The sequence below is a fragment of the Cuculus canorus genome, chromosome 22, assembly GCF_017976375.1.
Source record: "Cuculus canorus isolate bCucCan1 chromosome 22, bCucCan1.pri, whole genome shotgun sequence".
Lineage (NCBI taxonomy): Eukaryota > Metazoa > Chordata > Aves > Cuculiformes > Cuculidae > Cuculus > Cuculus canorus.
The window spans coordinates 3,386,812-3,411,642 of record NC_071422.1 but is presented as its reverse complement, the minus strand read 5'-3'; the positions used below and the strand labels follow the sequence as shown (position 1 = coordinate 3,411,642).

General features: G+C 46.9%; 1 protein-coding gene across 3 annotated transcripts in view; it reads left to right on the top strand.

Moving 5' to 3' along the window:
* Positions 1-24,831, top strand: part of EYA3 (EYA transcriptional coactivator and phosphatase 3) — a 56,002-nt gene that overhangs the window by 6,000 nt on the left and 25,171 nt on the right. For all 3 annotated transcript variants that reach the window (XM_054086224.1, XM_054086222.1, XM_054086223.1), the window contains exons 2-6: positions 11,879-11,973; positions 18,958-19,001; positions 22,115-22,194; positions 22,641-22,707; positions 23,461-23,603. In XM_054086224.1, the coding sequence (XP_053942199.1) occupies positions 11,941-11,973; positions 18,958-19,001; positions 22,115-22,194; positions 22,641-22,707; positions 23,461-23,603 (367 nt within the window). In that variant the 5' untranslated portion in view covers positions 11,879-11,940. The remainder of the gene's footprint in view (positions 1-11,878; positions 11,974-18,957; positions 19,002-22,114; positions 22,195-22,640; positions 22,708-23,460; positions 23,604-24,831) is intronic.

The window sequence follows — 24,831 nt, the reverse complement described above, 5'->3', positions numbered from 1 at the left end:
TCAGTACTGGAAGCTGCTCCAAGGTCTCCCTGGAGCCCTCTCTTCCGCAGGCTGAACAACCCTGACTCTCTGAGCCTGTCCTCACAGCAGAGGTGCTGCAGCCCCCAGGTCATTTCCGTGGCCTCCTCTGGACCCATTCCAACAGGTCTGTAGCCTTTTTATGTTGGGAATTCCAGAACTGAATGCAGGACTCCAGGTGGGGCTTCACAAAAGCAGAGCAGAGGAGTTAATCACATGTTAATTGTGATTCATACTGAGGAGGACCTGAACTACCATGAAAGAAAAAGAGAATTTGAAGAAATGGGAACTTTGGGGTAGAATAAGAGAAGTTTGGAGAAAAAAAAAATCAAACAGTTCTTTGCCAAAGTTTTACCTTACTGAGGAGATGATGCTTCCATTTGTGAGATGTTAATTCTTATTTGAAACTTGACTGACCTGCCAAGAGCAAATAGGGCACAGGATTTTGCCAGTGACCTGTAGCAAGAATCTTTTACCATCTACATCTGCATTTGTTTGATGCCTGTTGATCGCACAATAACTTGTAAGTGAGGAGTTGTTGAAACCAAGTGGAATGTGTTTGGAGTTTTTTTGGGTGATTTGTGACACAAGAGCATTAACTGGTTGTGGAGCCTGTAATCATATCAATGGTTTTTAAGTGTGATTAGGAGACCTCTTCCCTGGGATGCAGTGGAAGGAGACTTCTTCCCTGGGATGCAGTGGAAGGAGACTTCTTCCCTGGGATGCAGTGGAAGGAGACTTCTTCCCTGGGATGCAGTGGAAGGAGACTTCTTCCCTGGGATGCAGTGGAAGGAGACTTCTTCCCTGGGATGCAGTGGAAGGAGACTTCTTCCCTGGGATGTGGTGCTGTGTGGATGCTGGCTGTGCAGCAGAGGTGGGGTGAGGTACGAAGCAGGAGGTGGGCTCTACTCGCGAAAGGGTTTTGTAAAGGGCAACAGCATTGCACACACAGGGAAAGGGAAGCGCTGTTGGGTCTGTATGGGTGGAAATCCCAGACCTGAAATGTGCTACTAGACTTGTCCTGGCCGCCTCTGGATCAGGATGGTGATAGCTATCAGGAGCTATTCGGTGAGATCAGAGAAGCTGCAAATTTGGGAGAATTATAGTGGGAGATTTCAGCTGCCTGGACAGAGACCAACCAGTTCTTGTTGCCTCATCGGGAGGCAAGGTAGAGAGCAGCGCGAACTCGGTGAATACCGCTTCCTTCAGCAACCAAGATTAAAATAAACTGACAGGAGAATCTGCTTTTCAGAGTGCTGTAGTACACAGAACCGAGTTTAAGCTACAGTGGGATGGCTTGTAGCAACCACGGCGCAGTTGGAAATAACTGAGTGGAAGGAGACAGCAGAGAAAATAAATTCAACAAGAGTTGCACCATGCACCACATGGATCTTTTTAGGAAAATAAAGTATCTAAAAATGAATCAAACAGTTCAAAAATTGCCCAAACCATAAAAAAAAATCTCCCCCAAAAGTGAGCAGCCTACAAGGAGCTTGGAGTCAGTTTAAAAAATAGTGTGTCAGAAACAAAAATGCACGATTGAAAGCAAAGGGATTGGTTTCTCCCCCAAAATCCCCGTGTGGCTCAGTGGGAAAGGTTAGAGCCATCCTGAAGGATGGATGGAGCATTTAAAAATTGGAGAGTACAGCGAGTGAGAACAAGAAAAATTGTGGCACGTCAAGTGAAATGTAAAAGGAGCATTAAAAAGGGTGAGAAGGAAGTTGAAGAGCATTTTGTGGAGGAGGCTCAGAGCTGCAGAAACGCATTCTGTAGATCCAAGAGCAGGAGTGCAGGTGGCGAGTGTGTGGGACTGCTGGGTGACTGTTACTGCTAAAGATGGGCTGTAGAGGACATCCTGGGACAGCACGCAAGGGACTTCCAGCAGGAATAAGACGATAGAGTTATAAAAGACAAAATCACTACTAACTGGGAAATACACTCCATTGAAAAAGAGTTGGCATGGATCTATAAAGGGAAATTCCAGTTAATGTTCTGGAGTTCTGCAGGGATGTGGGCAGGGAGGAGCAATGGGTCTCATTTCCAGAAAACATTTGACAAGGTTATTTTAAGGAAGCTGGGTTTCCCCAGGCTCACAGGAGAGGTTCTCTGTGTCTAGTGTGAGCATGGATGTGGGCTGCAGGGGGACCTCACAGGAGGTGGGGTGTTCTCGGGGTCTTGTCCACAGCGTTTTGAGAATGTGCAAGGGTGGACGTGTCACCGCCTCTCAGGGCCTCTCTTTGAGTGCAGACCACTCACCCAGTAAATAATTTTTTCCTTACATTGAACTGGAATTTTCCTTGTTGTGGTTTCTGACCATTACCACTTTCTCAGGACACTCAAGCTGAGTCTGGCTGGGTGTTTCCCTATGATATCCTTGTAGCCTTGCTTGAGACAAACCTTCATTGCTGCCAGGATTCACAGCTGCTCATGTTGATCTTCTTGTCCACCAGCATTTCCAGTTGCTTTCCTGCAGAACTGTGACCTCTCAGTGTGTTCTCAGCCTGTCCTTTTGCATCAGGTTGCTCCATCTTGAGGGCAGCACATGGTGCAACTCTTGTTGAACTTGCCAAGGGTCCTGCCAGCCTGTTCTTCCAGCGTGTCCCAGTCCACCTGAATTGCAGGACTGCCTTTCAGGCTTTTGGGCTGCACCTCTCCTGTTTGATCTTACCTGCATATGGTTTTGAAGGTCTGTTCTGTACTGTTGCGGTGGTCATGATGGAGATGTTAATATTGTGTCTACTCTCAGCTCATGTGGGTTGGGTGGCTTTCGGTTGCCAGCCACTGGTCAGGTTGTAGACCTGTAACCATAGACTCCTGAACCTTTTGGTCCAGGCAGTTTTTCTTCTACCATGTAGCCTGTACATAATTTATACCTGCCCAGTGTGGCTGCAAGGATGCTGAAGGACTCTGCATTACTAAAACGAGATACAGTATGTTTATAGCTCTCTTATTTATTTATGGATGTGATCTATCTGGACTTCTGTAAAGCGTTTGACGTGGTCCCCCACAACATCCTTCTCTCTAAATTGGGATTTGATATGGATTTGATGGGTGGATGGTACGGTGGATAAGAAACTGGTTGGATGGTCATGTTCAAAGAGTAGTGGTCAATGCGCCTCGAAGTCCAGATGGAGATGTGACGAGTGGTGTCCCTCAGGGGTCTGTACCGATAGCAGTGCTGTTCAATATCTTTATCACTCTCAGCAAGTTTGTGGATGACACCAAGCTGAGTGGTGTAGTTGCCATACCAGAAGGACGGGATGTCATCTAGAGGGACCTGGACAGACTGGAGAAGTGGGCCTCTGAAAACCTCATGAGGTTCAACAAGGCCAAGTGTAAGATCCTGCACCCGGGTCGGGGCAATCCCCGTTTTCAGTGCACGGTGGGGGGATGACTTGGGGGTACTGGTCGATGAGAGGCTCGATGTAAGCTGGCAGTGTGCACTCACAGCCCAGAAGGCCAACTGTGTCCTGGGCTGCATCAAAAGCAGCGTGGCCAGCAGGGTGAGGGAGGGGATTCTGCCCCTCTGTTCCTCTCTTGTGAGACCCCGTTTGGAGTATTGTGCCCAGTTCAGAATCCTCAAAGTAAGAAGGAGATGGAGCTGTTGGAATGGGTCCAGATGAGGGCTACAAAGATGATCGGAGGGCTGGAGCACCTTCCCTGTGAGGACAGGCTGAGAGAGTTGGGAGTTGTTCAGCCTGGAGAAGAGAAGGCTCAGAGGAGATCTTCTAGCGACTTTCCAGTACATGAAGGGGCTACAGGAAAGCTGGAGAGGGGCTATTCGTAGAGGCTTGTGGGGATAGGACCAGAGGGAACAGGTATAATCTGGAGAGGGGCAGATTTAGACTGGACATTAGGAAGAATTTCTTCACCATGAGAGTGGTGAGACACCGGAACAGGTTGCCCAGGGAAGTTGTGGATGCTCCATCCCTGGAGGTGTTCAGGGCCAGGTTGGATGGGCCTTGGGCAGCCTGATTTAGTGGGATGTCCCTGCCCGTGGCAGGGGGGGTGGAACTGGATGATCTTTAAGGCCCCTTCCAACCCTAACGATTCTATGATTTTATTCTGCAGAGCGTATTGTTGCATCAGAAAGGGCAGTCAGGTTGGCCGGATGCCATTTGCCTTTGCTTCTTGTTCCCAGTCACTTTCTTGTCCTTCATGTGTGTGTGAATGCTCTGTGTGTGGATTTGCTCCACACTCTGTCCCCAAGACACTGAGGCAAGTCAGACTGGCCTGCATCTCCCTGTGTCAAGGTGACATTTGCGCTTTTGCAGCTGTCAGTCATATCCCAGACTGAGTTTGACTTTTCAAAAATTACAAAAAGCAGCTTCTTCCACATCTTGTTTGATCTTACGGAGTTGTGTGTGTCCAGTTTTCTTCAGGTGACCTCTAACTTTACCCTTCTTTACCATTGTAGGTGTCTGGGAGCAACAGGGACAGGCTGGTCCTAAGGGGAGGAACGCTGAGTGTGATAACAAGGTTGGCAGCAGCAGTGGCTTCCCAGCCAGGGCACAGTCCCTCAGGACCACAGGGTGAGCAGGGCAGCTGGGTTAAGACAAGAGCCGGGGTTGTCAGCCAGATCAATGGTGAGGCAGCTTTGGAGTCACGTCTGTAGTTCAGGTGGGGGCCAAAGGTAGAGCCGCAGCCTGAAGGCAGCTGGTGAGGCTGGGAGCTGTGGCCTTGGCTGGAGCCAGTGGCAGAGCTGTCAGGATAGGCTGTCCCCAGGGTCACTACTGCACACTCTGGGCCTTGAGCCCAGGTCACCAAAGCCCTGGAGCAAGGACGTTTCCTGGGGGCTGTGGCGGGTGGCACTGCCTTCCTCCACATTCTGCCACGAGGCAAAAGGACTTGGGAGGCCCTGGAGCAGTCATTAATGGTAAAGTCTGAAGTAGGGAAGATATTGAGTACTTCAGCCTTTCCTGTGACCTTGGGCAGCGATTGCCTGCTCTGCGCAGCATCCAACAAGCACTACTCCTGGCCATTTGCTGCCGGTGTCCTCACAGGAGCCCTCAAAGTGTTATTGCCCTGTGTATCCCCTGCCAGGTGTGAGCCAGCCGAGCTTCCAAACGCGATGTGCTTCATCGGTTCTGGGGAATTCCTCACCTGTATCTGGGCTCTGCTCCCCCTCCTGTGTGCTTCCTCTGGAGCTCAGTCAGGAGGTCCTTGTCCAGCCAAACCTGCATCCGCTCATTCCCTGTGTGCTAGGATGGACTGTTCTTTAGGGGAAGCTGTCCCTGAAGATCACCTTCTCTCCTGGGCTGTGCTGTTCCTTTAGGGAGTGCCTGGTTTGGCCAAATCCCATGCAGCATCCTGTGGGAGCCGGCAGCGGACTGGGTCTACGTGCTCCGTGTAGGCAGGATGCTGTTTTGACAATGGTGAATACCAATGGGGAGTATTTCAGCACCTCAGTGGATGAAATAATATCACGGTTGGATATGGGAATGTTGAAATGCAGGAAAGAATGAAACTGTAAAGAGCCTTTCTGGTGGAGGACGGTGGTCATGCCCCCCTGTTGCTCATACCCTGATGCAGAGCCACACAGGTCACTGCCAGCCTTGAATGTGCTGCGAGTGTATTTTCCTTATGATTAAAACTTGAATCATAAACCTTTGGAATAAAAAGCTCTGTGTATGTGTGCAGTGCAGAACAATGCCAGTTTGACTCTCTTCACTTTTTCTATTTATTTCTTGGGTTGTTTTTAATTAAATCTATAAAAAAAAATGAGGGAGGGGGATGCAGCACATTCCCGCTCTTCTCCAAAGGCACTGGTTTGTCATGAGCTGAGTGGTGTGGTCATGGTTTAGCCCTGGCCCTGCAGTTGGGCTCCTAAATACCTCCCTCCCACCCCCAGGGAAAGGGGAGAGGGAAATAAGAGGAAAAGGCTTGCCGGTTGGAAACTAAAACTACAGTTTTAATTAAATAATAATAACGATGATGGAAATAACTAGAAAGTAATAAAATATTTACAAATATCTGAGATCATGTCCCCAGTCCTCGATGAATGGACATCACAAATGCTGCAGAGCAGACACCGGGGGAGGATCCACGGCTAGGAGGGAGCTGGGCTCAGGAACCAGATTTAGGAAAGCACAGATCTGGGATCAGAGGCAAACAGACAGACGAGTCTCTCTGGATATCTGCCCTTGCAGAAGAGAACGAGGCCCTTGTGCTCCCTCATTTTTATCCAGCGCGATGTATATGGGATGGAATCCTCTGTTGGTCAGTTTAGGGTCACATCTCCTGTCCACCCCTCCCTACAGGTGCAACTGATTTTTTTCACCAACTTGAGGATGACCGTTACTGTAGGAATAAGCATAAGCTTTGGTCTTTCTGCATCCCAGTGCCCTGTGTGATCAGTGTTGGAGAGAAACTGTGTGAAAAACATGCAGTAGGCTTTCTGGAAATGAAGTTACTTAGACAAAACTGAGTTACAGTCAGAAAACTGACTCTAATTTAGCTCAAATCACCACAGGCACGAAGTAAAAGCACATTGCAAGGAAAAACCCTGCTGCATCGGGCAATGGCATCAATCAGTTGGACTGCGCTCTCCGATCCCTATGCGCAGTGGACCAGTGTGGGATAGATGAACATTAAACACTCCTCTGGAAAATAGGGGAAGCTTAAATGCTGCTGCTGGTTAATTCCCGTCTTTACCGCTGTTTGCGGTAAGGTAGTGGCCCTGGAGTAAATAAGAAGTGCAATAACTACATAGATTACATTACTGTGCACATAAGCCATTTTGTTTTAACTTTCTGTCTAGTAGATAGTTTCATTACACAAACTGAAGCTTTGATCTTAGGGAAATAACAGCTATTTGAAAGCAATATAAAACCGTATTCAAACAGCTTTTATTCTAATAAGTGTAATAACTACTTGGTGGGTTTACCGCAGTATCCTTGACTTTAATTATTTGCAGCTCAAGAGAAGATCTGTTCCCCAGCCGAAATTTTATATTCAAAGCCAAGACAGATGGGCTTGAACAGAGTGAAAGTAAATAGCAGTTTTGCCTGATACCAGTAGCGGGTAGCTGTCAGAGATGATATCCAGTCTCCAGTTCCAGAGAGCCTGACCAAGCCAGACTTTGTGTTTCAGGATTTTTAAAACAGGATTCAGTGCAAGAAACTGCGTAGCTTGCCAAAGCTTTAACGGGCAATCATTGGCACTGCGATCTCGTGCAGAGCAGGAGGCAGGCAACGGATCTGTGCGATTGTGCAGTCCATTCCTCTGCTTTGATGCCTTCTGTTTTGGAGTTTAGATAATTATCTTCACAAATTGAGCAAGCAAAATAAAACATGCAAAATGCCTGTCCCTGATGTTTTACGTTGCTGTTCTGCACAAGTTGGAATTAAACCAGGGTGGCCGTTCAAGACAAGTCCAGATTAAATGGAAAGTGTTGTTTAATTCAGATACTACAAAATAATTATCAATGGATAAATAAGAACACCCCATAAAGGGGAAATAGTACAGTATTGACCATGAGCCAGTAGTGCCCTGGTAGCCAAGAAAGTTAGCTGTGTCCTGGGGTGCATCCAGCACGGCATCGCCAGCCAGGCGAGGGAGTTGTCCCTCTCTGCTCTGTACCGGTGCAGCTGCAACTTGAGCGCTGGGGATGGTTTTGGGCGTCACAGAATAAAAAGGATCTAAAGTTCCTGGAGAGCATCTAGAGGAGGACATGGAGTTGGTAAAGGGTTTAGAGGGGAAGCCGTGTGAGTAGTGGCTGAAGTCACTGGATCTGTTCAGCCTGGAGAAAAGGAGGCTGAGGGGAGACCTCATCTTGGTCTGCAGCTTCCTCACAAGGAGAGGAGGAGCAGGCGTTGAGCTCTTCTTTCTGGTGACCAATGACAGGACCCAAGGGAATGGCAGAAAGATGTGCCATGGTAGGGTCAGGTTGGACGAGAGGAGAAGGTTCTTTCCCCAGAGGATGGTGGAACACTGGAACAGCTCCCAGGGAAGCAGTCACGGCACCAAGCCTGACAATGTTCCAGTAGCATTTGGCCAGTGCTCTCAGCCCCATGGTGTGAATGTTGGGGTTGTCCTCTGCAGGGACAGGAGTTGGACTTCATGATCCTTGTGGGTCCCTTCCAACTCAGGGCAGTCTGTCATTCTATGGTTTTCAGAAGCATAGTCTTGGCTCAGTTTTCTGAGTGTTGATGTCATTACTGCTACTGCTCTGCTGGGTCACAGTTTGTGTGAGTTTTCTCATTCCCATGCCCAGTGGCCTCCAGAACAGTTCTTACCACCCAAATCGGCTTTTCAGACCTCCCTCTTATGAAAATAAGTAAATAAATTGACACACAGATGGAAACAGTGCCTGGGCCTCAGCTGCCCAGGGCTGCCAGTGACTGATCTCTCCCAAGGCTGGCAGGCATTGGTCCCTGTGGGACGTGGTGGCTCTACATCGGCCAGGGAGCGGGACTAACAGTAAGGTCTGTTCTCCTGTCTGCGGATGCAGTGGTACCTACTGTCACGAGTGCAGTTTGTGTTCTCTGGAACTGAAGATAGCACAGGGCTACTGTGATATCTCTTTTGCTGTGGTTGCTTCTGGTTTTAAAATGTTGTGTGATAGGAACTGGGTGATAAGTGTATCTGACACGCAGCTGCCTTGGGTTATATGTAATTTAAGAATCTAATTTTGAGATTTGAAATGCCTTAAAAAAAAAACAGTGTTGTTTATCTTCAGTTTTTAAAAATCACCTTTGCTCATGGCGAGCTGCTTTGAAGTAAGACAATACTCTGAGGCAGCTCCCGCTGAGCAGATGCAACGTGCTGGGTTTGTTTTTTGGAAACTCAAGCCTTGGGTGATGGGTCGGAGCGGAGTGGCCTCCTTCTGGGAGAGGAGGTGGCTGCAGCGCCCGGTGGTGCCGGAGGGCAGGCTGGGCTGCCCCATGGCCAGAGCTGCCTGGTGGGCAGTGGCAGGGATGAGCCATGTCAGAGGATGCTGTTAGGGAAACGCGCATGGCCACAGCAGATGCTCCCTGGATCCAACTCGCTGAGCCTTTGGTGCTGAAGCTGTCAGCAGCGTCGCTCGGGCTCTCCCTGTAGCTCCTCTCCCTGCTCCCAGAGGCCATGGCAAGGCGAGGCTCTGGCCTTGCTCGTGGTCCAAGTGCTTTCTGTGCTGGGCACGAGAAGCCGTGTGGCTGATCCTCAGGTGAAATTAGTGACTGGGGGTGTGATGCAGATAGAAAGGCTGCTGTGCCTTACATCACTGTGGCTTCATATCTTCTGGTTTGCCAAAGTAATGGTAAAGTCGTGGTTTCTTTTCCTCTGGGTGTTGCTAGAAAGGGGCGTCCTGCTGCCCCACTTGGTGCTCTGCCTGTTGCCACCCTGCTGGCTCCTGCACACCGTCTGCCTGGCGCCGGGGCTGACCCCTCTGAACAGAAAGGTGGTGCTTGGGGGACAATTGTTTTTTCCTTCAAAGGTGGTTTGATCCCAGCTCCAGGCTGCTGCTCAGCCACCCAGGCTTCTTGGTGGCTGCAAAGGAAGGGGTACCAGGTATGCAGGAGAGAGAAGTGGCAGGATCCCTTCCTTCAGCAGCAGCTTAAACTGCTGGTGGGGTAGGGAGCCTTTGCTGGAGAGCAGCCCTGGCTGAGCGGCATCCCAGGGAATCACATCCCTCGCACCCAGAAATGCTGCTGCTGCTTGTCCTGCCCACTTCTCTGTAACACCAGCTGTGCGCATGTCTTTGCAAGGTGTCTTCTGCCCACACTGCTGTTGCTGAAGGTATGGAGGGCTCTCTAGGAGAAAGCACAGTGCCACCGGAGGTTCAAGTTCTCACCCTCCATCCAGGCTGGTGGTTACTGCTCATCAGCTTTGGTCCCTTCGTTGCTTCCAGGTGCTTCAAGGTGTTCCACTCGTTTGGGAAGAGTGTTTTGTTCACAAATGTAATCAACACATTCTGACCTGACTCTGGGAGGCTTTCCGTCTATTTCATTATTTATATCCTTCTCAAAAACAAAATTAAAGAGCTGCTTAGAACTTTTAAACTAAGTGTGGAATGGGAAGTTCCTGCTGTGTGGATTAAAGTGTGATGTGAAATCTTTTTCACACTTAAGAGTTTAGGTTGGGGTTTTTCTAAGAAATCAGACAAGTGTCAAGTAACGAAAATGAAGGACAGGGGACAGGATGGGTCCTGTCAGATTTCACATATTCTTGCTGTTGGCCCTCATATTCCACACTCCTCATAACCTTTGAAAACCACAGTTTCTCTTAAGTCTTGGTTCGTCTCTGTTATTCCTACAATAAATAGAAAGGAAATGAGCTTTTATATTTAAAATAAAACCAATTAAAACTGATAGAGGGAAAACTAGAATGATGACAGTGGTACTTTGTATTGCACACTTTCCTGTGTGTGGTGTGAACAAGAGTAATTTCTGAAGAACCTGAGTTATTGGAGAGATTTTTTGTCAATTCAGTTGATTTGCAATGAAGGTGGTTGAGGCGAGTGACTGTGGCTGGGGGAGGCAGCCTGGGCAAATGTTCAGACCCTCGATGAAGTTTTATCCTGACATGTGAGACCTTCACCTGCCCTTGAATAAGGGGGAGGAAATCCTTTGCGTTTTCACGGTGAATGTACAATTGTCCGGGCTGCAGGGCATCCCTATGCTCGGCACGTGGTGCTGCGCGCCGGCTGGCTGCACGTGTGGGAGTTTAAGTAGGTCTGGCGGGGGCCAGGCTGGGGAAATCACTGCAGTTTTCAGGGCGCCAGAAAGTTGTTTCTGTTAACTTGCTTAATCACTTCATGGCGGATGGTTTCATGATGTGGAGGTGCCTAAGTGCTTCAAATGGGATGAGAAAGCAGAAAGGCAGGGAGTAAGCAGAGCCAGGTGAACATCTTTCACATCTCCACTGGGATTTGCAGTGCTGTCACGGCTGTTGGGGCAGGATTAGGTTGTACCCCTGCACCGAAAGCACTGTGTTTAATTTCATCCAAGCCACCACGTGTTTTTTTAGCATTTCTCCTCATTGCTTTAACCCACCTCAGCTCTGCTTGCCGTGTGGTAATACTCTGTGTGTGTGGAGGAGCTGGCTCTGCGGGACAGGAGAGCAGGTGCCTGCCCGTGAGGCCGCTGCGAGAGCTGGGCAGGAGGGGTCAGAGGCTGGGGTGAATGAATGACAGGCTGCAAGAAGAGCAGTCGAGTGCATGGGTCACTGTTCGTGAGCATCGCTCGAGCAGCAGGGCTGGCCCTGGAACGATCATGCCTTTATCTTCTGCCCAGCAAGTTGCAAAAATGCATCAGGCTGTGAAGCAATCTGCAAAGTTTCATTTTCATAGCTATAAAGCCCTGGGAAGAGCAGCTGTGGTTCAGTGTGCGAGGGCTCGGCGCTTGCGGAGTTACGGAGCTTCCAAAAGAAAACTGAGTTCAGAAATTTTCATCAAACTTCCCTTTTTGAAAAGTGCAATTGAAATAATAAACTTGCTTTGGGAATTTGTCAATAAGCAGTAAACAGGTGTGCGGTCTTGTCCTGATTTTTTTTTGTTCATTATATAAATGTTCTAAATTAAAACAGGTTAGATTGAATTACTCTGTTTACTGACCTAGTAGACCAGGCTTGATCATTTAAAGTGTCTTTAGACTCATGGGCACATGTTGGATTGATATATTAGCTTCTGGAGTCGGGATGGTAGAAGTAAATGTAGAAATGTGCCACGTGCGTAAAAAAGTCTGTATCTTGAAGCTTAAAGCTAAATCCCTTGTTTATTAAATCTTTCTGTATATGAATTTCGTATTTTATTTGGGAGATGGCAACACGAGTTTAGAAAGCTTGTGGGTGGAATATGTAACAATTACTCTTCTCTGATAGCCTAAATGATAAGCCCCCCCAAAAAGTACATAAAGCTGTGAACACCTTTTTTTGACAGGCTTTGAAGACTGCTGAGGAACACACGATCTGAATCACTTAAGCATTAAAATAGTAATACCCATGGAAGAGCCACAAGACTTACCCGAACAACCAGTAAGTACATTTAAAAACATGCAAAGAATTTAAGAAAATAGAAAACAAATTAGTGCTCTCACAAATTCAGTATACAGTTATTTTATTTAATAACGTAAAGTAAGGCTTGTACTTAGTATATTTATCTAGAGGTAAAAGATCATTTTGCTGCTAGTAATATGTGTTGTACTATTTACTATTATCATACAGGCAGTTTAATAAAAGGAATAGTTATGTATGCTTAAACTCTGTAACTTCTCTGTAAAAACAATTACTTCTTATACTCAGAAACTCCAACTGTTTCAAGCCTGTTCTAGAGAAATTTAAATTCACTGTTTTAATGGCAGAGTCAGCATGCAGGTTAGTACAGTGTGTGTGGTCCTTGATTCTTGTGCTGGAGGTCCTGAAAAGGTCCTGTGATCCATCAGCTCCATAGGTGGAAAGTGTTTCTTAAACTCATCATTTAACCATGTCTTTGAGTGGGGGAGCATGTCTTGAGTTAAACATTGCTGCCCAGGCATCTCACTCATTTGCAGTGCTGTCTGTGTTATCAGTAACTGCTAACATCACGTCACAGGAGTTTGGGGCAAACCAGTTATTCCTACAGTATGATAGAAAGCTAAATTTCTATATCTAAACCATATTAGCATAGGAATTAAGCAAAAAAGCTTGTATTCGTGTTATGTTCCCAAATCAGAGCTGTTGCAAACTCAACAAGAAATGGCCAAGTGACCTCAAGAGTGAAGGCAGTGTTAATTGTGAAGACTTTTCCAGTGCACACAAGTGCTGTGCTGGGCAGTCTGGTAATGCTCTTATTGAAAAGGTCTTGATGCTTCTTTAATGTAAGAATTCTGTGTTCTTCAGTTAACTATCTAGAAAATACATTGTAATGTCGTTTATGCAATGTTATGGCAAAGTTGGAAGAGGTGGAAATGGGAATGTATAATTGCTCTGAACATTGCACTGCACAATGTGCAGTTCCTGTCCCTGAACCCATGTGCACAGACTGAAACTGCTCAGCAAAACCATGGAATTTGAGCTCCAGGTGTTTGTTAGATTTAAAAATGAATTAAATGCATGTATTAAAAAATGAAATATCTGCGATCACATCCGTATATAATGAAAACTGCCCTTAGAAAATATTATTCTTCAGGATGTGAGAGACGAGGCACTGCTAGTTTTCAGTACATGGAAGCATCCTCTTTGCAAACCCCTTTGTTGTTTTCAGATAACGGTTTTCTTGGCAATTCCTGTTAAGTACCTGCTGCGGTCAGTCAGTCAGAGATCAGAGTTCAGAATGAGGGGGTGTTAGGAGCACAGTGGCACATTCCTGCGGGAGGAGAGCATTCCTGAAACAAGTGAATGTTCCTCATTAAAAGAAAAAGAAACTGAAGTGAAAACCCTACCAGCCTGGGAGCTCGGCACTGATAGGGTACAAACTGGTTTCCTTGCCTGAATGATTTTGCTGTTCTTAATCATTGGAACAAGATTAGTACATTACTGCGATAAATAATGTTTGTGGCGAGCTGCTAATACCTGAATGCAAAAGGCGCTGGAGAGGAGCCTTCGGGCTGAGCTCTGTGTATTGTGCATTAAAAAATAATAAAAAAGAAGTGGTGTCACTTTCTTGTGTTGCTGAGGGTGATGGTGATAACGGGTCCAATTGTGCACAGGGTATCTTTTATGAGCATTGAATTTCCTGCCCCTGGGGCTGCCCTGTCTTCTGTCCTTGCTTTTGGAATGTTTCTTTCCTTTTCGAGTCTTAGAAAAGCCTCTGTGTGCAACGTGGTGCTGGACAACAGAAATGGCCAGGGCAGGTTGAGAGCGAAGGGCAGTGATCGCCAGAGCCCTCCTGACATTCTCATGACAAAAACATTATTATTTTATAATAAGTTATTATTCTGAATTAATTTTTAGAAGTAATCCTGCATAGGAATTCTCACTCACTGAATGCATTGTGGATGCAGGGAATTGATTTTTGCAATACTTTATTTAATCCTTAGTGCTAGAAAAGTGACAAAAAACTCCTTTTTATAAGGAATGGTGAAATTGTGTTGTAGTCCTCGCGGACATCAGCAGGGCTGCTCTCTGTTTGGAATGACTTCATCTGAGCGGCAGTAAGCCAGAGTCATGGGAGGGAGAGCACGGTGTTGGGAAAGGCTCCAGAGAGACCCAAAACATTAGAGAAAAAGTAGTGGTTGTGGTTGGGCTGAAGAGTTTTATTAATTGAAATTTGCAAAGTGTTTGCAATAAAGTTGTGCATTTCTGATTTGCGCACGCTCCTTCGTTCCCAGCAGCATTGCCCCAAGCTCCAATGGCTTGGGCAGCGTTTGCTCCCTCAAGTCATGGCCTTGCTGCCATCTGGCAGGGAGTGAGGGCGTTCCTGGGTATCCTCAGACTGTCAGGCTGGGAGTGCCATTCTGAGCGCTGGGGTTGGGCACAGAACAACTGCTGCCTTCGTGTCAGGAGGAAAGCTCTGTTTCTGCTTTGATTCTGACTATAAATACAACTAAACTCCAACTGTGGTAGATAAAATCATAGATAGAATCAAACCCATGGTTTGGGTGGGAAGGGACCTCAAAGCCCATCCAGTTCCAACCCCCTGCCATAGGCAGGGACACCTCCCACTGGCTCAAGGTTGCTCCGAGCCCCATCCAACCTGGCCTGGAACCTCTCCAGTGATGGGGCAGCCACCACTGCTCTGGGCAACCTGGGCCAGGGCCTCTCCACCCTCACAGCAAAACATTTCTTCCCAATATTTCATCTCAGTCTCCCCTCTTTCAGCTGAAAACCATTCCCCTGGTCTTATCCCTGCACTCCCTGATCAAAAGCCCCTCCCCAGCTTTCCTGGAGCCTCTTTACGTACTGAAAGTTACTCTAATATAACTTCGTCACCTTCCCTGGAGGTGTGTCACCTTCCCTGGAGGTGTTTAAGGAACGGGTGGATGAAGTGCTTAGGGACATGGTTTAGGGAGTGTTAGGAATGGTTGGACTCGATGATCCAATGGGTCCTTTCCAACCTGGTGATTCTGTGATTCTGTGTGATAAGATCTGGGGCAGAAACAGAGTTTTCCAGCACAAAGAATAATTTTGGCTTTCAGTTAGAGGGGTTTCTGGTTTGGGAGCAGGGATCAGCTCGAATGGGTCACTGAACTTTTATTTTACTTTTGTTGTTTTTCTTTTTTTCAAAATGACCCAGGCCCCAAACAGAGAGAAATGAGAAACACAAGGGCAGAGGCAGGAGCAGAGGCACCTCAGGGGGCTGTTGTTCATTTTAGCACAGCTTAGTGAGTTAATATCTGAAGGTGCTGAAGCTGAAACTGGAATCACTGACAGACCACATCTTTTTCTTTCCTTGTTTTTGTCTTCATTTCCTTTCTATTTTATTTTTAATTTTTTAAAAAGAGTGAATACCTTCCTCCTGCCTGAAAACTCTGCAAACTGATCCTGTCACTTGAGAGGGGACAAAAAAATCCAGAGCATCTCCAGAATTTTTCAGAGAGGACCATGTGCTGAATAGAGGCATTTGAAGAGGTGTCACAGTTTAGTCCCAGCAATTTTGGCAGCTAGAACTGAGGAGTTGGGCTCCCGGTTCCCTCCCCCTCCATCCTCAGAGAAAGGAAAATGAGAAGAAAAGGCTTGCGGGTTAGAAACCAGAACTACAGTTTTAATGAAATAATAATGAAAATAGCAAGAAAATAATAAAATATATGCAAAAATATGAAGTCACCCATCCCTGCGGGTGCCACTCTTCTCTGTCTTCCCTTTAAGGCTCCACCAGTTCAAGGATGGCCTTAATTACTGTAGGAATAAGTATCAGCACTGGCCTTTCTGCATCCCAGTGCCCATGTGATCCGTGCTAGACAGAAACACTAAAAAACATGCAGTGAACTTTCAGAAAGTGAAGTTAGTTAGATGAGACTGAGCTAAAGTCAGAAAACTGATTCTAATTTAAGTCGAACCACAGCATTCCACCTCTTATACTACACCATTTATGGCATGCTCAGGTTATTACTACTTTTATCTTCAAATGCATATATATACACATATAGATTGCTAACTCGTGATTTATCCACACAAAAGCTTGTTAAGTTCATGCAACCACAACAAGAAATTTGTTCTAAACCACAAGAAGAGATTTCCACAGCCTTTGTGCAGGAGAGGATGAGGAGGGGCCCTTTGCAGGGGCTCAGCTGGGAGCACAACACTCCAGCACTCTCTCCTTGTGCCCAGAACACCAACCTGGAGTTAACGTTACCAGGTGCTGTTCCTGCATTAAATATGTTTTATAAGGTGTGGTAGAAGAGGGGGGAAATGCTTTCCAAGCCGTGAAGGGCTGTGTTTAAACTCTTCCCTCCCGCTGAAGTTTGTATTGGGAATGGCAGGGATTAGTGATGGGCAAGGAGTGGGGTTTGCATCCCACGGAGGTTTCAAGACTTTATAAATGTTATTGCTTCGCATGGGGATGTGAGGGAGAATTTCTTGTAAAAGGCTGCAGAGAGGAGCCCTGGCCAAGGCTCCAGGGCAGGCAGGGACACAAGAGATTGGAGTGCAAACCTGCTGCTCCGTTTGCCCTCTGCTGCGTTCACACGCTGTCCATCCCGCGTTCCAGAGCTGTTCAGAGTGTGAAACCCTTCCCAGAGATTCACTGATTGTTCAAATGAAATGAACTGTTGACTTGAAGGAAAAATCATTTACAGACGTGTTCTCTGTGCCACCCCAAGGGCACGTTTCTAGCGGAGGTGGGCGATTTCCCATTGAAAGACAAGGCACAGTGGCCTCACAGGGTAGATATCCATCAAGATAGAAGTTCCAGTCCAGAAACCAGAGTCAGCCGAGCGGGGCCTTGAGCTGGAGCCCTGACTGTTGAGAGGTGTTTTAGGGACAGCAGTTCCTTTCTGCTCATAATGAAAACATCAATAAAACTTGTGAAACTTCTCTTCTTTTTTGGGAGAGAAGGGAGGTGGGTGTTTTCTTTGGTGAGCTGATTTCTCTGTCTACCTTCCATGTTACAAAAACCCACTACTGAACTGAAGAAGCCAAATCTTCTTGAGTATTTGACTGGAACCAGCAGCTTTCCTGCTGTGAAATCTAAAATTCAAGCTGCTAACTATAAATATATATTTATTTTTATCCTCAGTGTGGCAGTTTGCTGCTACTTTTTCTGATGTTATTCTTTTTCCATCTCCTTCCCTTAAGATCTCTGGGGGCAGTTTGGTGCCTGAGCTGCCTTTGGTGGCTGAGGTCCCTGCTCAGGAACGGGTGGCAGAGTCCTGAGGAAGAGCTGGAGCACCTCCTGCACGACAGAGGGATGCCAAAAGGAGTTGAGGGGCACCAGGGTGGCAGCGGCCGTGCTCTGATAGCTCTGTGCCTGGCGGTGCTGGGAGAATATGTTTGCTTTCCCTTAGCATTGTAGTGTTTAGGTTGGAAAGACTGCTGGAGTTCCTTTAGGCCCTGGACCTCATGGCAGTTGGGGACCAGAGGTAGCGTGTGTTCCCGGCCAGGCAGGAGAAGGGCTATGGGGAAGTCTGTGAAGCCGTGGGGCTGAAGAACCGTAAGAGTTAATGTCAGTGCCAGTGTTACCAGCTCATCACTCAGGGTGAAGTGATGAATGCCAGAAGATCGGAGGCTTTGGGATGTCTCAGCCATTGCACTGCCATAGCCTTTTGTCACCGCCTTGGCCTTTGCGGTGTGTGATGAGTGCTGATGAAGCTTGTAGGGCTCTGCTGTGAAACACCAGAGGGAGCAGCTGCTGGCAGGGCTGGGACCAAGATGAAAGCAGACTGAGCTTTAAAACACTGGTGACTTCATCAGGGAGAGGAGATGGTCCTTGCAGCTTTCTTCTTTACCGTTTTCTTACTCCTTTGCCCTTGCTTTGAGCCTGCATCCCTGTTTGTACCTGTGTCTCCTGTCTGCCCCAACCCAACAGGAATGACCTGTGGTTTACTGATTCAGTCATTTCTTTTTTAAAAAATGTTTTGAGCACATTTTCAACTCCTGTGCTCAAATTGCACTTTCCTGAAGTTTTACTTGTATTTGCCTGCGAGACACAAACTTGAATATCATGGTGAGGCATTTAAGCTAGCAGCTTTCCCACATGGCAGCAGCCTGGCTTTGCTGCACCCCAATTGGGGCTGTAACCCCTGCAACTGGGCACCCAGCACCTTCCCAGGCCCTGGTCACGGAGACGGGTCCCTGCGGGACCGAGATGGACTGGGAGTGCAGCTGAGACCAAAGCAGCAAGTCTGGCATCTCAACATCTTTCAGAAAGAAGGGTGTAAAACTGTATGGTAGAGCAAGAAGGTGGGCACAAGTGAAGACAGTGTGTTGCAGGAGCAGCTTGCTCCAAAGACTACGGAAACCAACCATGTCACCCAGCAGTGCCCAGGACTGCAAAGCAGCACTGGCAGCCCTCATGCAAACCGGATCCGTGTTCGAGGCAGTGCTTTCTGTTGTGTCGTACCCTGCACAGATCCTGGGGCCAGCAGCCAGCTACAAAACCAGAATAAATGCAGTGTTGTTCTTACTCAGAAATGAAAATCAGAACTCCTCATTTTTCACCACAAAAATATTCAAGTTCATATTTTTGTGTAATATTTAAATAGAAGGGAAAAGTGAATGAGCCAGGTTTGTGGCAGTTGTGCTGAATCTATGCAGAATAAGGTTTGCTTAAAATTTGTCTCTGTTTTTAATTTTTCTAAGATTTCCCTTATCAGAGGTTTTTCCCATTGTTTGTTACTTACTCAAATAGCATGGCCATTTTGCTAACACGTTCAGCTTTAGCAGTTATTTTCTAGCTAGGAAAATGCTTGTTTTGAGATGAAGAACCCATGGTTACGCAGGTGAGCTCTGGAGTTCAGCGCAAGGCGCTCTGTATTTAAACCCTAAAGCGAACTCTATAGTAACCAGGGGTGATCTGGTAACAGAAGTCTGCATGTGTGGATCCCGTCAAGGACGGCTCTGGTTAGTTGTATGATTGTGTCTCTAATGCATTTGTCTTTGCAGGTGAAAAAAGCCAAGATGCAGGAATCCAGAGAACAAAGCTTGAGGTAAGGCAATTTTGAATTTGTTATTAGCATGGAACAGCTACAAATGTTCTTTTGTCACGGTACACTTCCATTTGAGAAGCTTGTGTATCGCTTTATTTCTCACAGCAATAGGGAACTGTCAGTCACTTTTGTATTTGATATAATTTTGTGATTAAGTTCTCAGTTAAAAAAAAACATTAGCTGGCCCTTTAGCATTAAGCTTTTATGGAAGTGGCTACAAGGATTTGCTTCATCAAGCGTCCTGCTTTTTACAGATCTGTTGAGACTGGCACGTGTGGCTCGTAACATGCATTTGTTCTAGTGAGACTCAGACTATTTCAGTACCGCCTGTGCTGTGATTCTCAGCAGAACTCTGTGGGTGACTGTTGTGAGAAATGAAACCCTCTCAAACTGACAGCTCTTCTGTTTAAAGCGGTTGTGTTGTACCACTTGTAGCCTCAATAGGTGCTCTCAGATGTCGTATTGAGGGATTCATTGCTATTTAGGTGCTCTCGGATGTCATATTGAGGGACTCATTGCTAATACAGATAGGTAGAAGAGCTGTATCAGGGTTTATTCTGTCCCTGTGAGCAGTACCAAATACGGTGAAGACAGATTTCTTTCCAGAGCCTCTGACATCCCCACGTGAGTGAGGAGGAAATACCGTGTGTGCTGCTTAGGCTTGAGTTGAGGTGATGTGTTGGAGCCCTGAATGGGGACAGGAATATATGGGTTTTCAAAGAGACCGAAGGGAATATTTGCACAGGCAGCAGGGAGCAGACAGTGCCTGGTGTCAGTTTTGTGTCTGAGAGTTCGAAATCAGAGCTTATCACTGCATGCTGCCTTTCTAGGCCTTATGAGGGGAGAGGAGCTGTGTCCCAGGAGAGTTTTCTGTTGGTACAGAGGAGCAGGGGGCAGCATGGCCAGGTCCGAACATGCTGGAGTGCACGGGGTCAATGCAGCATGTTGCTCTGCTTCAGTGATGTCACAGCTTCCCCGCAGGCATCCGCAGCCTCGAGATTTGAGTGAACATCCTTGTGTAGTATTTAAAAATATGGGGGATGGGGGATTGACCAATGGAATAATTCATTTTAAATTCTAGACTTGTTTCTCCTCAGCCAACGTGATTTCCAGCTGATGTCAATACTCCGGCTGTTTTGGTTTTAGCTGGATTGTGGAAGGGAAGAGCTGTGTGACCTCTTAGGGTCTGAATGCTGTTCCGAGCACAGCGTGGTTTGTGGGATGCAGGATGCGCCCAGTGCTGCCTGGCAGTCATGCTGCAGGCGAGGAGTTTTTTCTGAGTCTATGAGAACTGAAAAGTTGTGAATGACAGAGGATAAGAGCACTCGGGATGGATGTGTCCCAGGAGCACAGGCACATATGGTGAGGAGCAGCAGTGAGAAATAGAGCAGAAATATGGGCCAGTAAAGTATGGTCAGGAGCGTTATTTCATCTGTTACCTGTTCCCCCGAAAGGGATCCCAATGAGCTGCTCTCAGCCTGCTTGCAGACTGCACGGCATGGAATAGTCGCCCACGGACTGTCGGTGCCACACAGGCTCAGGAATAATAGTAGATATATACCCTGAGCCTGCCTAAAAATGTGTTCATTTCTTCCAAAACTCATATTTTCTTAGGGAAGTCTGTTAAGCTGCTGGCATTGAGAAAGATTTCCAAGGATTTTGTTTATAAAGGTTTTGAGGAAAAAGCCAGGTTCTGCATTTTGGTCAAGGTTCATCTGTGAGCCAAAGGAGGGAAACACTCTTGCCTTGATAACCAAACCCATGGCACTCACGAGCCAACTGTCCGTCACCTTATCCCAGGAATGCTGCACCTCCTGCCCCAGGGGTTTATCTCCAACCCATCCTGCAGTGAGGAGCGGGACAGCAGGGTCTGTCACAGGCCAAAGGAGCAGTCCAGGGCTGGACGGAGCTACCAGGGCACTGCTGGTCGGTATCACTCGCTCCTTGGCTGCCATCACAGGTGCTGCGCTGTGGCCCTGCTGTCGCAGACTCTCGTGGCCACGGGAGGTTGCCTCCCTGCTGCGTTTGTCCCTGAAATCCAGTGTTGAAACATCCTTGAACTGGGTGTCATTTGTGTGAGAAATACGTGCAGGTTATGAGATGGTTTGGGGTTTGTCACACACCGCTTCGGTTACGTGCCAGTCTTTGCTGTGTTCATGTGCCGAGTAGGAAGTGGAGATGACTTCTTAGTGAAACTGCTTTTTCCTTTTATGATTGCTTTGTTGGCTTTCGTTCTGTGTAGTTCTAGACGAGAGGGAATGGCCTCAAGCTGCGCCAGAGGAAGTTCAGACTGGACATTAGGAAAAATTTCTTTACTGAAAGGGTTCTCAGGCACTGGCAGAGGCTGCCAGGGAGGTGAACAAGTCCCTATCTCTGGAGGGTTTTAAAAGACGGCCAGATGAGGTGCTCAGGAATCTGATTTAGCAGTGGACAGGTCTGATTGGACTTGATGATCTCACAGGTCTTCTCCAACCTAGAGATTCTATGATTCTTTTATTGCTAGTTCTGCAGCACAGCATTTCATGAAGTTTTGAGGCATCTGTGTGTTATTCTTGGCCTGCAGTTTTATAACATGAAGGAGCCAGTGTAACCGCTTATTGCTGCTGAGAGGGGAGTTCTGCTTGTAGCCCAAGTGTGCACCAAGCATGGTGCTTGCCAGATCCCTCCATGAGCTAAGTCTGTTCAGGATCCCAACAGAAATAACTGCATGGTTTTTGTGCTGGATAAGCAAATGAAACTCTCATGGAGAGCCTGATGGTGTCTGAGCTGATGCAGGGGAGCAGGAGGCCATGCCCAGGTGGCAGGGAAGGTGTTCATGCTTCCCGGTGCCAGCAGCAGGTCGAAGCTGCTAGGTCTGCTGAGCTGTCAGTGCAGCTCTGGCCTTATCTTGAGAGACCAGTTGGTGAGTAAACGTGCTGGACAGGGTTGGCAGTTCAATGTCTGATTAGAGCTGCAAGTCTCTCTTGGGATCTCTGTGTGAAATATCAGAGAACGCAGAGCTCGTTTCTGCAGTTTGTCTTGGTGAGGGAGGTTGAACCCAGCGGTTATGATGCCCAACAGTGTTAATTTAGGAGTTCGTAATGCTAACAATGAGCCTTTGTTTGTCCTGGCAGTCACGTAAGCAACGCAGAAGTCAGTGATCAGAAACCTGAACCTTCAAGCCTTGGCTCAACCCTTCCCATGTCCAGCGAGAGTGAGTACCTTCTGGAGTTCTGCTCCCACTGGCTTTCCTCTTTTTCCTCCCTTGGTCTTGTTACTTTGCTTCATCATGCGCAGGCTTTGTCTCTGTGTCCTCGCTGTCAGGTGTAACAGGGACGTTTGCTGTCATGCTTACAAAGCATCAGTGCCGGACAGTGAGCAAATATTTCTTTCCAAGAGATATTTTTGTGTCACTGCCAGGCGCTGCTCTCTCTTACTTACCTCATGCAAGTTTTGTCTTGGGGGTTGAGGTCATCAATAGTAACGCCTGTTGTGAAAGGTATTATTTGCATAAATCATTATGTCTTCCTTTGTAAATTATCTTACCTTTGTAAATTCTGTTTCTTGGTTAAAATGTACCTGCATGCTGATTTTTCAATTGTTGTTATTTGTTGGGGTTTCAGATCACCCGTGTAATTATACAACTGGGTTTTTTTTCAGTTATGACATGCACTGATTATATCCCAAGGTCATCAAATGATTATACCTCACAAATGTACTCTGCAAAGTAAGTGAAACAATTGTTACTGAGTTCTGTACCTTTTACTTCTTTCTTAAGGAATTTTTGCTTCTTGATGCATTTCTGTAATGCTGTCAATCACAGTTTAATATCTGCTGGCAACAAATACTCGTTGCTGTGGACACTGAAGCTGACAAAAGTCAGCCTTTGCCTTCAGTGGCTGTTGTCTTATGCTTACAGGGATAAATGAGCTCCTTCAAGTAATGAACAACACAATAGTCTTGTTGAATAATGCCCATAATATTTGAGGAGTAAATAAATAGGACATAAATTAATATAAGGGGAATACAGAATTTTCTGGTGATTTACCACATTTGGTAGTTGTAATAGTTCTCCCCACTGCAGCCTGGCAGGCCTTATAGCCTCTTGTGCTTGCTTTTGCATAGTCTTTGTGTGTTCCGGGAGTTTGACATCTCCTACTATATTGTATGAGCTTTAGGATTTGGTATTGTGAGGCTAATCGCTTGTGCCTGGTGGAACAGGGAGTTTGCTTTTCCCCTCTCACCCTGCCCTTCCAGTCCTGGAATATGCACTGGTGCTCTGGCATCCCAGAGGAGAGCGTTTCTCCTGGTGTGGCTGCACAAACAGGCAGCGGATACAAACCCAAGAGCCTGTCATATTGGGAAATTCAGGCAGGGATTACGCTAAGAGTACGTCAGTGTGTATTGTTTTTAATTCTTAAGCTGAAAGATGCATCGTGTAAATGGTTCTTTTTTGCTGTTGTTCTTTCTTTCCAATAAGGCCATACGCACATATCCTCTCTGTACCTGTGACGGAAACAATGAGCCCTTACCCTGCTCAGACTCAGTACCAAGCACTACAGCAGTCTCAGCCCTACACCATCTACCCCCAGACCACCCAAACCTACGGACTACCTCCTTTTGGTAAGAAGGAACTTTGCAAACACTCCTCGGTGCCTGCAATTGTTGTCCTGTGTCATTAAAACCCAGTGTTAATCCAGGTACGTTGGACAGAAGCGTTTACAGGACAGCACATGCCTTACTTAAATTAGACCTGTTTCTGCTGAGCTGATCTCTAGAGAGGTCTTTGTATTATAAAATAGTTTCTTGCAAATCTGTTTTCCTTGCCATTAATTTGCATGTCTTCCCACAGAGCTTGTAGGGTGGTTCTTAGTTTGGGATCATCATGTTTTCCAGTTGTGCTGTAGCTGTATTTGTGCAGTTTTCGGGTCAGTGAAATCATGCCAGACCCCACACTACTGAAGGTGATTTTCCTTTGCTTTTTTGCTGGCCAGGATTAAGACTTTTTTTGTTATTTTATCTTTCACTAAATAAAGATTTCATGCTAAAATGTGTCCAAGCTTACTAGGCAAATCAGTTTGCTCAGTTGCTCCAATACTTGAGCCCTCTGTTAGCCGTCCTCGTTTCGCAGATGATAGAAGGATGGGGGTCCCCAGCAGCAGAGTTTGAGCTGTTCAGCCCGTGATCTCTTAATAGTGCATGGAGGGGAGGGTCTGTTTTAGCAGATACTGCCCATCGCTCTGCTGATGCGTAAAGGGAGTCAGACACGTCTGGCTTTGACGGGTTAGTGAGCAAAAGACCTGACCTTTCCTTGGACTCTGCATATTAAATTGTCAGGCACTGGGGAGACACCCCCCCCCAACTGGCCACCCCCAACATATGAGATTTTGTAAACGATTATAAAAATAACATTTTAACTTAGAATCATAGAATGGTTTGAGTTGGAAGGGACTTTAAAGATCATCTAATTCCAATGCCCTGCTATGGGCAGGAACACCTCCCACTGGATCAGGCTGCTCCAAGCCCCACCCAACCTGGCCTTGAACACCTCCAGGGATGGGACAGCCACAACTTCCCTGGGCAAGCTGGGCCAGGGCCTCCCCCACCCTCATTGTGAAGAATTTCCCCCTTATGTGTAGCCTAAATCTGCCCCTCTCCAATTTAAAGCCATGCCCCCTCATCCTATCACTCCATGCCTTTGTAAAAAGTCCCTCCCCAGCTTTCTTGTAGCCCCCGTCAGGTACTGAAAAGTCGCTATAAGGTCTCCTGGAAGCCTTCTCTTCTCCAGGCTGAACAACCCCAACTCCCTCAGCCTGTCCTTGTTTGGGAGGTGCTTGGTTTCGAATATAAA